General features: G+C 37.8%; 1 protein-coding gene across 5 annotated transcripts in view; it reads right to left on the bottom strand.

Annotated features, from left to right (window-relative positions):
• The window catches only part of CEP89 (centrosomal protein 89), a 33532-nt gene that overhangs the window by 2668 nt on the left and 17206 nt on the right, over positions 1–13658 (bottom strand). For all 5 annotated transcript variants that reach the window (XM_030512591.1, XM_032919645.1, XM_032919648.1 and 2 more), the window contains 4 exons: positions 13144–13311; positions 12341–12482; positions 9623–9712; positions 1697–1866 (listed from right to left, as the gene is read on the bottom strand). In XM_030512591.1, coding sequence (XP_030368451.1) covers positions 1697–1866; positions 9623–9712; positions 12341–12482; positions 13144–13311 — 570 coding nt within the window. The remainder of the gene's footprint in view (positions 1–1696; positions 1867–9622; positions 9713–12340; positions 12483–13143; positions 13312–13658) is intronic.

Below are 13658 nucleotides of genomic sequence, written 5' to 3'. Positions count from 1 at the left end.
TTCATTTTTGTCTGTCATGTAACAGTTTATTTACATAATCCTTATCACAAAGATTCATCATCTGTATTTGGGTTACAATTTTATATGTGACCTTATGGGTAAGACAGCTCCTCTCCTTTGCGAGTGCATGGCTGTGAAGCTTTTCTACTGTTGGCCCTCTTCTAAGGACAGTGTAAGGCAGTTCATGACTAAGGCGTTTAACCTTATTTAACATCCAAAGTACAACAGCTGTAATGATCTCCCAGTACTGCTGCTCTGCAGAAGACTTATGAAATACATTGTGAACTTAGAAAACTCATAAAGGTAAGTAAGTGTCCTGTGAAAGAAGACCTGAGGCATTTATGAACCTGGTTTTCTACCCTAGACGCACATTAACAACTTGGTTCATATCTGAAAAGTGCCAGGCACCTAAGGAAAGGTATGTGATAATGATCACTCAGAAGACTACTCTGTAAACAACTAAAATGTCATTATCAGCTGTGCAAAGAACAGAAAACGACACTGCTTTCTTATCAGTTGCTGTAGGCAAAAGGTTGCTGTGAATTTCCAATATTCTCTAGCAAAGGCTGTAGTTACTGAGAAGAGCAGCTTCTAGGAAAGTAAAATCTGCATATCTTTAGAAGCTTAAAAGCTTTAGCTAAAGAACAATTCACAGATTCATGGAATGGTTAGGATTGGAAGGGACTAATTTTGGGTGCTTAGTGAAGAAAAGTCAGTTGAGACTGAAGAGGGAAAAAGGGATTTAGTATACTGTATGGAAAGTGTAAATAATTACTTGACACTGCTGTGTTACATCATCTGATTTACCTACTTTGGGGGTAGAAAGGTAAACTTTTGAAGATCCATATTATGGGACTTTGAATTATAATACATGCTACATCTAAAAAACCTCTTCTAACTATCTGTTAACATGAACCCAGAAGTATGAAAGGCACTTAATTAATTAAAAATCCTAAATATGTATTTCCAAATAAATGTGGAATAGTCAAAATACTGTTTTCTCACACCTAAAGTAATCGAGAGAAACTCTGCTGATTTTCAGGTAGATACCAAACCCTGTTTTTCTACTATCCTTGATCTATTATTTCACAATGGCTGAGATGACTTGCCAAATGACTGCTTCATTACCTCTCTTCAATTATAAAAAGCTTTTCCTGTGTGCTGATAACGTCAATGTGATATGAAGCTTTCCACTGCCAGAGGGGAAATGTGCCGTTAAAGGAGTCTATTAAAAGGATATTTCAACATTGACAGTCATAATCTTGTATAATGGGTTAAATTATCTTTTTATTCTGCATGTAGCCAATCTAAGTCACTTATTAACAGAACAGTAAGGTGAGGAAGCCCATCATACGTATTCCCTTAATTTCCTATGATTCTGAAAACTGCTGAGGGGCATGGAGGGAAAAGTGTTCAGCCTTTAGTAGAAGATGCTATTAAATAATTAACATGTATCTTGATGATTTATATACACACATTCCAAATCAAAGACCTGGCTCAGATTTATAGTTTTCTTAAGAAGAAATCTTAAGAACAGGAGTAGTCATCCAGAATAAATCCCTCTTTCAAAAGGTCTTGGAGCTGGGAATTAAGAGGAGACCAAACCATATGAGGCAAGAGCTGGCTGCTGTGAGCAGTTGCCTTACCTTTTACACATCAGATCTACTTGCATTGCTCCTGCCTGTGACTGACCTACCTTTTCTGCTGCAGCACTTCATCCAGGGTTTCCTGCCTGTCTTGCAGCAGACGCTGGAGCTGCTTCACTTCATGCTGGTACCAAGCAGTCTTCCCAGCAAATTCTTTCTCCTGCTCAATCATCTTAAGACTGATATCTCCAAGCTTTCCAGCTGCTTTCTTTTTATATACCTGTAACAGTTAAAGATAATAGGGAAAACGGGATTATAAGAGAAATAAGAATAACTCACTACCAAGAGAAGAAATAGCTAGAGACAGTAATTTGCAGTTTAATCGTTACATTGGTGCTGCCTTGCTTAAATATGTGAGGTAGGCTGCATTATGGTTTTATTTACCTATTCATTAATTTGAAGGTATTGCACTCATACTTTATTCTGGATATAAACTAGTGTGTACAGTGAATACCATAGTGTATGTTCATCATAAAAGTGAAAAGAATTAGCTGGGGAAAAAAAAAGGTTTGTTTTCCAAGATGCAAAGCTACACTGCACAGCACATGTTGCTTACCATGTGTCCAGCGGTCATATTTATCAGTACATACCATGGAAAGTGTTTGTGTTCTGTTGTTTCGTCAATACCAAGAGAAGAAAAGACTGGCTTCGTGTTTTAAAATATCTTGCTGCTTCATGTAATAGTTCCTGCTGTCCAGTGAAGCACAAGTGATTTTTTGCTTATTGACAGTAACTAATTATATCGGCCTAATCTCAAACCCAAGAAATTCTTCTTGTACAAAGTGATTTTTCTTTCTGAAATAACATCCCAGTGAATTACATTAGAGCTGGAGGACTTGAAAACTATGGCTTGGGTAGTTATATGTTTCTACATGTTGCTGCAAAAACAAAAGGTATTATCCAATATTAGCTTTTTTCTTGTGATTGCAAATAGAATGCTTAAACTGTTACTGTACTGCAGAATGTGATGTTTGACAAAAAAACCCATCAAAAAAGTAACTGCTATGCTAACCTTTCAGCCTGAAATTGTTGGGGGGGAGGGGGAAGGAGAGGAAATAAGATACATATAGGCTTGATATAGATTTTATGTAGGCAACAGGACAAGATTTTGGGATGGAAGCACTTCCTTTAATAAAACTGCAAACTATTTAGTAAGCTTTGAGAATACTGCTGTTTATGTCTTGCTAATACAAAGTTTTATCTAAGGATAAGGTTTTATCTTCATCTGAATTGGAGCAGAAAGTTTAAGTATGCCTTTTGCAGGAAGGAAGGAAAAAAAAAAGGGAGGGTACTTTTTAGGTGTGTGCTAGAAGCTATATAGTCCTTTCCACAAACCGCTTCCTTTTTAGCTGTTGTGAAATGTGTCATTTTGGAGTTTCGTTTTCTGGAGGTATTAGGATAGTGATACATAATAATATTTACCTAGAAGGTTACGTACTCAAGAATTAAGGCTGACTTCCACTGTTGTTGTTTTGGTTTCTTTTTCCTAGGTTTTCCCTGTCAGTTATAATAAAAGAATTAGAAGCCTCTGCAAGTTAACCAGTCACATCACTCAAGTTTTCAGATTCCCAGAGAAGTCTTCAAAATCCAGATTTGGATGCTTGCACTTGGAATGTTATGGGAGGATAAAGGCAAATCTGTTCCTCCCAAGCAAAGGGTGCCTTAGAGTTAGCCCAGAGGAAGCACAGGAGAAAATCTGAACTTTCAACTCTGTCAGTAAACGCCTCCTCCAGCTCCAGACCCAGAACCTGACATTCTCTTTGTAGGGCAGATGCCTATCATCATTTCAGAGAACTAGAAAGAACTTCCTCTCTTTTAACATGTGAAAGGCTGATAAAGAAAGCAGCCAATAGTACTGGTGAAATCCACTTTCTACCTAGTGGTCATTGATCATCCAGCTGCTGGGAAGTCTGTGTTCTAATCTGGACTCTGCCTCAGCTGTAGGGGATATACATAATTCTGATTCTCATGCTGCTATGATTGTAACTAAGTCTATTTAAAATATGTAAGCTATCTCAGCAGAACTTCAGCACTTCACTAGGTGAAGAATGCCCAGGCTGCTCCCTACTAGCTGTGAGAGCCTGGCTGGGTTGCAGTGGTTCTGGGCACACTGACACAACTGCTGGCACTTAGAGATCCTTCACAGCAGGCTACCACCTTGGAATTCCTCAAGACAACCTCCTGTTAATTTTCTCTAAAGTAAAGCAAGTAGCAGTGAACAGACTGGTGGAGACAATGATTTTAAGGAAGAAAGTGACAAGATGTAGCTGGAAGTGGTTTTTTCCTCTAGAGCTGCGGAGCGTAGTCTGCCCAAGGTCATGACATTCCTGTTATGTAGTGTGGACCCAAGATGAGGAATGATCGTGGATGCAGCAGCTGGTACTGAAGAGGACATAGTTTACACTCTCCTGTGATGACATAATGAGTATGGCAAAAATGCTAACAAAACACCCCACCAAAAAAGTAATTGCTATGCTAACCTTTCAGACTGAAAGCAGGGGGAGGGAGGAGGAAGTAAGATATATTTAAACCTTTTCCCAATTTTGGTACATGAAAGCTGCTCTGTGCCTAATAATTTGCTGGTTCTGTCTTGATACTGAATTCAGTTACAGTAGTTCATGGGAGGGGACCTCTAATGATGATTCAAATGCAGATTTAAGTGTGTCATTTAACTTTGGTCATAAAATGTTCTATGTGTAAGGACTCTTACGATTATTGCTGACAGCACATCAACTCCTAAATGCAATAATGATTATACGGGTTTTATAGGTAGGTTCCTTGGCTTTATTTTCTCCAGGAACATAATGCAAACTAGTAAGTACTGTCTTTCCTTCTGTCAGAATGACCAAGATTGGATAGTGGTAGGAAAAAAAATAAGGGCAGCCTGTTTGTTAAAGCTGCATGAAAATGAAGGGAGTTACAGTGGAAGATACTAGATGAGAGGTATCCTCAGTATAAAGGTTGTTTTCTACCTATTTTTACTAAAACCTTATGTTTGACAAAATTACTATCAGATAGCAATTCAGAATCCATGAAACAACTTGTTATACTCTGACTTCTTTTTGTCAAGATGCCTAATTTAAAGATGAACTGCACTTGCACTGAAGGAGAGGAAAAGTTGCTCAATGATGAACTGGAGTGCAAAATCCATTATCAAAGATTTACTGTTCACAGTTGCAAGTCTGAAATCTTGAATTGTCTTCACAGAATTTGTGCTAGATGTTTGATTAAAATACTTCATGTAGAAGACAGATCTTGTGTTAGCTGTCCCTTTTGCTGCTATGAGACAGGACTCCCTGATGATACAAACATTACATCCAAGCTCATACTAAAAGACAAACCAGCATGGAATTCTGACTGTAAAGAAATAGTTATAACACAATAAACCTTGGCATCCTCAAGTTCTTCCCATGGATCATCAAACTGCTTAGTAATTACAATTTTGGAGGTACAAAGAGACTCCGCAGGGACTCCCAGTCAGGTTCTGCCTCAGATTACTATACCACCGTGGTTTAAGCCCAGCCGGTAACACGGAACCACGCAGCCGCTCGCTCACTCCCCACCTTCTTCCTCCCCCTGCTCCGCTCCCGGAGGGATGGGGAGGAGAATCGGAAGAATGTAACTCCCACGGGTTGAGATAAGAACAGCCCAGTAACTAAGGTATAATACAAAACCACTACTGCTACCATCAATAATAATAACAATAAGGGAAATAACAAGGGGAGAGGATACAATTGCTCACCACCCGCTGACCGACACCCAGCCCGACCCGAGCAGTGATCTGGGCCTTCCAGCTAACTCCCCCCAGTTTCTATACTGGGTATGACGTGCTGTGGTATGGAATACCCCTTTGGCCAGTTCGGGTCAGGGGTCCTGTCTCTGCTTCCTCCCTGCTTCCCCTCCTCCCTGGCAGAGCAGGAGACTGAAAGTCCTTGGTTGGAGTAAACATTAATTAGCAATGAACTAAAAACATCGGTGTTATCAGCACTGTTCGCAGACTAAAGTCGAAAACACAGCCCTGCACCAGCTACTAAGAAGGAGAAAAAACAACTGCTGTAGCTGAACTCAGGACATATGCTGACCATGGCACTGAGTCAGTATCTTTAAGTTCTCAGAATCAGCTGGACCAAGATCTCTTTTCAAAGTTATGCAAGTGTGCTCCCAGAATACTGGTAGGGCTGCTTGGATTTCTTTACTTTGCTTCCCTCCCTCTTGGGATGTACTAGTACTAGTGATGTAAGGATGTACTATGTAGTAGTGATTCAGAAAGTGACCCTAAGATTTGTGTATGTGAATTTTGTTCCCTCCAGTCTAATTGTATGTCTTGTATATGGCTTCTGCCAGTGCCTCTGCCATGGAATTTGACTGCTCTTCACAAAGTTGAATTGCAGTGTTTCATCATTGGTAAATTTTTAACTGAACCATAAACCAACTTAATCACAAACTTTAACTTTTATGGACTGTTAAAAATGTATCCAGTATAATACATACGTATTTTTGTTAAAGCCCAATAACTTGTGTGTGAATATAGGCAAAATCACAATATGGTAGTATTCTGTGTTTCTTTTACTAAAAAGATGGTGGTTACTATCACCTGATCCTGAAGTAACAAATGGTATTAGACCACCATCTCATTAACTGCAAACAGAACAGATATTTGAACGTTTTTCATTAACACCCTTACCCTGCTTTTATCAAATACACTCAGAAACAAAAATTGTACAAGAGTCCCATTACAAGCTAGTTCGGATTTGAGTCAAATTTGTTCTGATGTCAAAGAGAAACATTAAATATTCTGCCCTATAATCAGATTTTTCAGAAAGTTTTGTGTGATAAGAATTATGACAAAGCAGCTTGTAGTTGAATCTTAAAGGGCCAACTAAAGAACAGTTTTTACACTCTAATATTTTTCATGATCCAATATGCCTGAAAAATTCTGACATAAACTGAAGTATATAAAAGTAGAAACGAACATAATTTGTTTTTGGAATTAAAATACAAAAGTACATTTTGTTTGTTTAACAGAGCTCCTGCAAAATAATTATTTGTTTTTCTGAATATTTGTATTCCATCTATTTGATAATACTCTACCTGTTACTTTCTAAATTTCATATGGTTGCACTGATAACTTACAACTTTTTGCCCAGTGAAAGCTTTATAAAGTTTGTTTATAGTAATTGCTACATCCCAAACTGAAAGTGGGTATTTATAAGAAGAATCCCGTTTATTTGTTAATTTAGGCATAGAGAGTTTAAAACATGTAATAATGCTGTGTACGGAAATATCAATGTGGGTTTGGGTTTTATTTTAGCAATAACATTTAGCTTTAAAGACTTTCACAATCATTCTGTGTTTAATTACAGATCTATCAGACCTTGATTTATTTTGAGACTTCTCAATGAAAACCAAATCCCACAGAATTTTTTGTTAATTTACTTAGAATTATAGAATTATAGAATCATAGAATCAACTAGGTTGGAAAAGACCTTTGGGATCATCAAGTCCAAGCATTACCCCAGGACTGCCAAGACCACCACTAAACCATGTCACTGAGGGCCTCGTCTACAAGGGTTTTGAACACTTCAGGGATGGTGACTCCACCACTGCCCTGGGCAGCCTGTTCCAATGCCTGAGCACCCTCTCTGTGAAGAAATTGTTCCTCATATCTAATCTAAACTTCCCCGGTGCAGCTTGAGGCCATTTCCTCTTGTCCTATCACTTGTTACTTGGGAGAAGAGACCGACCCCACCTGACTACAGCCTCCTTTCAGGTAGTTGCAGAGAGCGATAAGGTCCCCCCTGAGCCTCTCCAGACTAAACCCCCCCATGTCCCTCAGCCGTTCCTCATCACACTTGTGCTCCAGGCCCTGCACCAGCTCTGGTGCCCTTCTCTGGACCCGCTCCAGCACCTCAATGTCTCTCTTGTAGTGAGGGGCTTAGAACTGAACACAGGATTCGAGGTGCAGCCTCACCAGTGCCCAGCACAGGGGACGATCACTGCCCTGGCCCTGCTGCCACACTATTGCTGATACAGCCCAGGATGTCCTTGGCCTTCTTGGCTGCCTGTGCACAAGCTGCTCATTTTCAGCTCCGTCAGTCAGCACCACCAGGTCCTTTTCTGCCGAGCAGCTTTCCAGCCACTCTGCCCCAAGTCTGGAGTGTTGCTTGGGGAACTTTCTCCAAAAGAATTCATTAAAAGGAAGATCTCCAGACCAGAAACCCAGATCAACTTTTATGTGCAAAGCACACGTGACCTGACTTCAGAGGGAACTGATCTAAAGAGAATTGAACTGCCAGCTTTTTGAATGACCAGTGCCTGTGGGGTAGATGTTATGTGTTTCCAGTGAAGAATGGCTGTCCCACCTAGCTGCCTTCTTTCCTTCCCTCAAATAACATTTCCTGGGATGTGAAAGAAGCCCCAGAAAATCTTTTAACACACACACACACACACACACACATGGTGAATGTGACCTGTAACAGTTTTGGATGAGCTTGTGCCTGCTGAGATACAAGGCAATTAATTCACCAAAAGGTAACTATAAGATACCTGGTTTTGTCTAAAAAGTAGAAAATACAGACTCACATTGTAGACACTTGGAGGTAACTCAAACCTGTAAGCTTGAAGCTTTCCTCTCATTGTAACCTGAGGACTGTATGCTCTAATTTGTATGATACAGTTTCTTTCTTATCTTACATCTTGATGAAATAGCTGAATATGGCTAAAAGCCAACGCAAATCACCCTGTTATAAGATAAGAAATAATGTAACACCCACGTTATCAAGTCATATAACCCTTTCAGAAAAAATAATGCATTTAAGTACTATTATCACTGGAGACAGATTACACCTAAATGCCTCTTTAAGAAGAATACAAGCCACTATCTTGGTAGGGAGATATTTACTAAATCTAGAACGACGTGAATGAGGGTGAAAAATGGCTAAAACCATTTTATAGCTATAGTAGTATAATTAGAGAATTCTTTTACGGTAGATTTCATGCATTTAAGTATTTTATGAAGGATTCCTTACAAATTTGAGCTCTTTTTCAGCTTACTGCTTTCTCTTCACATCTACAATTTGGTATATTTTCTTTGGTTTTAATTCCTGGGATGTGTTGATCCTTACAAGGGAAGTGCAGAAGGAGTTGGTCTCTGTTAACACAGTAGTAAACACTTGCATCATTAGATGCAGGAATAGCTGCTAAGTTTTCACTGGAAAAGTGCAATGTACAGGGACTCTCTGCTTTAGGGTAAACTGCATAAACTTGACCTAGGACAAAACAGCTTTTAAAAGTAATACATATTACTTTCTATATATGGAAACCAATATACCAGGTATCCTTCTCCTTCCTTGAGTTTACAGTAAAAGCCATTACAGTAGCATCAAAGATGTTAAACCAGAAGTTTCAAATGTATTTCACACTACACTGCAACTACACACTACAATTTTTGTTCGTCTGGAGAGCTGTGAAGGTAACTTTTAATGTATTCTCTAATTAGGCTAGATGTTTGAACATCATCTGATTATCTAAACCTTCTATTCTATGGCCACACAAAAAGTACTGATGATAACTGTAGACTCAAGAGATGTTTTTCATTCTTCCAAATCTAACTGTAATGGGTTTTAAGTTGAAGCATTAGTACAGCCTCAAAAAAGTAGCACAGAGGATAACTGGGCTATACTACGGAGCAAAGATGAAACACAAATAGAGTTTTTAATTATTTTTACAACCAGTACTAATTCTCCAGGTAATGATGTAAATGTGATGGCATGGCAGACATGCAGATGTGCAGATACAATAGAAAAAGACAGAAGATGTTTGTGAAAACTATAATGATTATCTATTTTGCTTTTTAAAAACTCTTTATAAAATAATCCATGAGTCTTTCATAGAACAGCCACAGATTAACTACTGACTTTTCTCATTAAATAACCCAAAATGTTTTACATAATATTTAGCTTAGAAGCAGCACTTACCTTAACTTTTTCTTCCAACCTTCCCAAGCGTAGACTCCCTTGTACTATTTTGTTGAGAACACCATGATTTTCTTTTTCCAAACATTTGACCTGCAAAGATGTAGTATACATAACTAAATGTAATCATTACTTTAGACAGGGCAGAGAAAATGTATGCACCAAGGAAGACAAAGCTATTCTGTTTTGAGCTCCAAGAGTCTGAAAAACGAAGATGAAAAAAGAATCTTCGAAATTTTTCTAATAATGGCTCATTAAGAAATGGCCAGCTGACTGCAAATACTCATTAACAAAATAAGACTTTGAAACAGTTTATTCTGAAAGGATTATAGCTACTGATACTGTAAACCCCCACCAATCCTGTGTATTTTTCTACATATGGATATGTAGGGATCCCATTTGTATGCCTGAGATTCACCCTTGGGTCAGATTTAGTAGTCTGCTCTCCAAAGAACCCTTGCAATTGGCAGGGATTCAGGCAACAAACATGCCTGATGTGGCTTATGAAATGCCTCTCGTTTATGACTGTTTCCATAATTTCATAAGCACTACATTCTCTCTCAGATATAAAATGTAAACCAAACAAAACCTGCTTAAGCTGTAAACAATGAAACAATTTTAAAACTGTAAGAGAGTTCAACTGAATCAGCAATGTCTGACCACCTTGAACGACCCATGTCACTCCAGAGACACACCTCCTTTCACAGAAGTCAAAATTAACTAGCATTGCTGGAGTTGTGAGCTTCATGCTCAGTCAGTGGCATTCTGATTTACTGTGTGGTGGCTGAATCATACAACACAATAAAGTACCATTTTGACAGCTGCTAACTCAGGATTACAGTTCATCAGTGTGGCACTGCCAAAACTGATTTAAATAATAAATTTGTTGCTGCTCTGTTTTACTGGATTTATCAGTAGGTTGTCACTGATTTTGGAACTACTAAAATTAAGACTATCCACTTATTTTTGTGAAGATGTGGTTACTATGGACTTTCTTTTTTTTTTTTAAATAATCCTCATTAAGTAAGAATATAGAGTAATTAAGTGCTGTATCCTTTCAGCTCTCCCTGTTCTTCTGGAATAAATCTGCACAAAAGGAATTACTGAATTTTGAGGGGAATGATAGGACATTTTTAAATATACATCATGTTCAGTAGCAGCTTTTCATAATAATTAGGGTTTGGCTCTCGTTAAATTCTGTGCGTGTTTGTTTTGTAGGCCTTTCCATTAGCAACGTTATCAGATTACCTGACTACAAGATATCTGCCGTCTACCTTTTTGCCAAAGTACATTTGAAGTTCAGTGATTACAAGTAGAAACAGATTGTTCTGATTCAGCTCCGCCAGGCAGCAAAGTAAACTGAATATTTACAGGTTTTACTGATACTAGACTATTTCAGTAGGAAAAGTCTGTCTTGGAATATCTCTGCTGTCAGCCCAGACACAATGAATTCATAAAAAAAACCCAAGACTTGTATGCTGTTTAGTTTCTAAGCCACAAGATAGAGAAATAATGGATGACAAATAAGCATGGATCATCATCATACACACAGGGCAATGTTATCCTGAAGGAAGAGATAAATTCTGTTTTGCATGACAAGACTGAATCAGTTTACACTTGTGTAAAGAAAGACAGGCTGTAGCTGACTGTATTTTGGGCTGTTTTCCACAGACCTACTGTGAGCTCTTTGCACATACATGAAACTTGATTTTCCAGTATGTACTTCCAGGTGCAGGTTTCAGAAGGGAAGACTATGATGTCAGATACTGCACACTGGCGAAGATAAGGCTTACACTATCTTGTGGTGACCAAAGTTATGTTAAGACATTTCCTTCTGAAACAGGCTTTTACTCCTAAAAGTATTCTGAACATCTACTAGGGTATTATTAAGCACGCCACACAAATGGCATTCCACACATGTGGTATGCCGAATATTTGAAGGTAGATATACCAGAGACTTAGAGATAAGAACCAGTTCCCCTAATTCCTAGGAGACGTTTATTGTGCCTCGTTTCACAATCCTAAAGTCCACTTAGCAGTGGACAAGGATTTGAGTTGTTCCTCTTATAGAATTAGGAATTAACCACTACGGAATCTTTTTACTCAACACTGATGACAACCTTTGTCTACTAGTTGAACAACAGAAGCCAAAGCAGCTTTATTTTAACAAAAGAAGATTTATTTTAACAAAGTTTTGTGAAATGGTTTCCAGACCAATTTGAAGTCAGACTGCCAATATGTAAAATTGAAACCGTGTCCAAAACTCAACCAGCCTGTCCAAATGACTGCTCACCAAAATGAAGCAATAATGTGCATGTGCACCCACAGTAGAAAGTCCATACAGATCACCTCAAGCATAATAGTTTACGTTCAGATTCAAAAATGCATATTAAAAATTTATGATTGTGCGCTATTTTTCTAACACATGTAGCTTCAACAATCAAAGCCAATCTCTAAACTCTTTTAAACTTTATATATACCATTGCAGACACTAATGCTGATGCTTAATTATGTTTTCTCCAGAAATTATGGTAGTTATTTTTAATCACTCTTCTAGAAAATAATCTTTTGATGCTCCTATCCTATTTGCAAAAGTCTATTTAAATAGCTAAATCCCTAAATTGAAATTATAGCTTTTTTTGATAATTCAAATTAACAATTAGTTGTGCCAACAGGATGATAACTCTGTGAAATATCAATTAATTATTTAAAGGTAATTACCAAAAACATAAGATGATCACGTTCCTGAGTTATCTTCTCCACTAAACCAATGAGGTTTGTTAGATATAGATGGGCTGCAACTTCTTTTTCTGTTGCTTCCTCCAAGTGCACTTTCAAAAGACCCATTTTCTTCTTTAATTGTCTATAAAATTAACAGAAAAAGGAAAATCTTCAGATTGGGAATTAATAGCGGCATAAAAAGAACTTGCATTGCATGTGCAAATCAACTTGTGCAAGCCTCAATCAAATGTACTGTTAAAAACACATTGGCTAAAATATTTGTAATGTGCAAGTATGATTTCCCATTTCTGGGGGCTCTTTTTCTTTATAATATCTTGTGTGAATAACAACAGTAACAACGATTCAAGAAAAAAAAAATTATGCGATGGCTACAAGTTCATATTTTTTAAAAATTATAACAGTAATATTGGTTTTACTTTTTAAAGTACTGTGAGCCCAACTCTGAACCACTCAGGTGTGTGAGAAGGTCTGCAAATAGTGTAAGACTATTTTTTCAGGTGAGTACACAAATGATTAATTGCTATAGCTAACTACTAGCATTACAGATATATTCTTAATTTGCATGTAGACTTAAAAAAGTGTGCATGAAAACATATGAAGCTCAGCAAAGCTACTGGACAACTAGCTCTTTGGATGTGACAAAGATGTGTTTAGGAAACACGTTTTTTTCTGTTATAGGTAGAAATTACACACTGTGAGATGTCAGTGTTTTTATAGATATTTCTGCTGTTGTCTTTAGAAAGACAACTATTTTATATACGAAAAAGAGAATGTGGTATGACCTGTTTGTCTTTTGTGTCATTTCCATCTCAGTTTCCAGGATCTTCTTGTCAGCCACGAAGTTATTTTTCTCTAAAAGCAGTTTCTTGTTCTGAGCTTGCAGTGATGCTATCTTTCCCATCAGATCTTCCACCTCACACTGCTTTTTCTCTTGCTCCTGTTGTAAATTACTGCAAAAAACAACAATGTACAACAGGCACCATGTACAGACCTACTTCACTAAAAAGCTAACTTACAGTTAGATACCCATGTTGAAGGTAGGAAGAAGATACACTGGGAATGTTTAATGTTCAGTGATGACATCAAAGAGAGGAATTACAATCTCATAAGATATCAAATCATGAATGAAGCATAATACAAACAGAATTTTTGATTAATCCTGACTGCACTTGAAACAGAATTTAAATTATAAAAATATCCTGTATAGTCCAAATGTATTCCCTTCCTCATTTTTTTTTCCAAAGAAATTACTAGCAATGCCAAAAAACAAGGTCTGAGAACTTCTCAGGAAGGCACT

Source organism: Strigops habroptila, chromosome Z (genome assembly GCF_004027225.2).
Source record: "Strigops habroptila isolate Jane chromosome Z, bStrHab1.2.pri, whole genome shotgun sequence".
Lineage (NCBI taxonomy): Eukaryota > Metazoa > Chordata > Aves > Psittaciformes > Psittacidae > Strigops > Strigops habroptila.
Note: the sequence above shows the minus strand (reverse complement) of the source record. Positions and strands in the feature narration are given on the sequence as shown.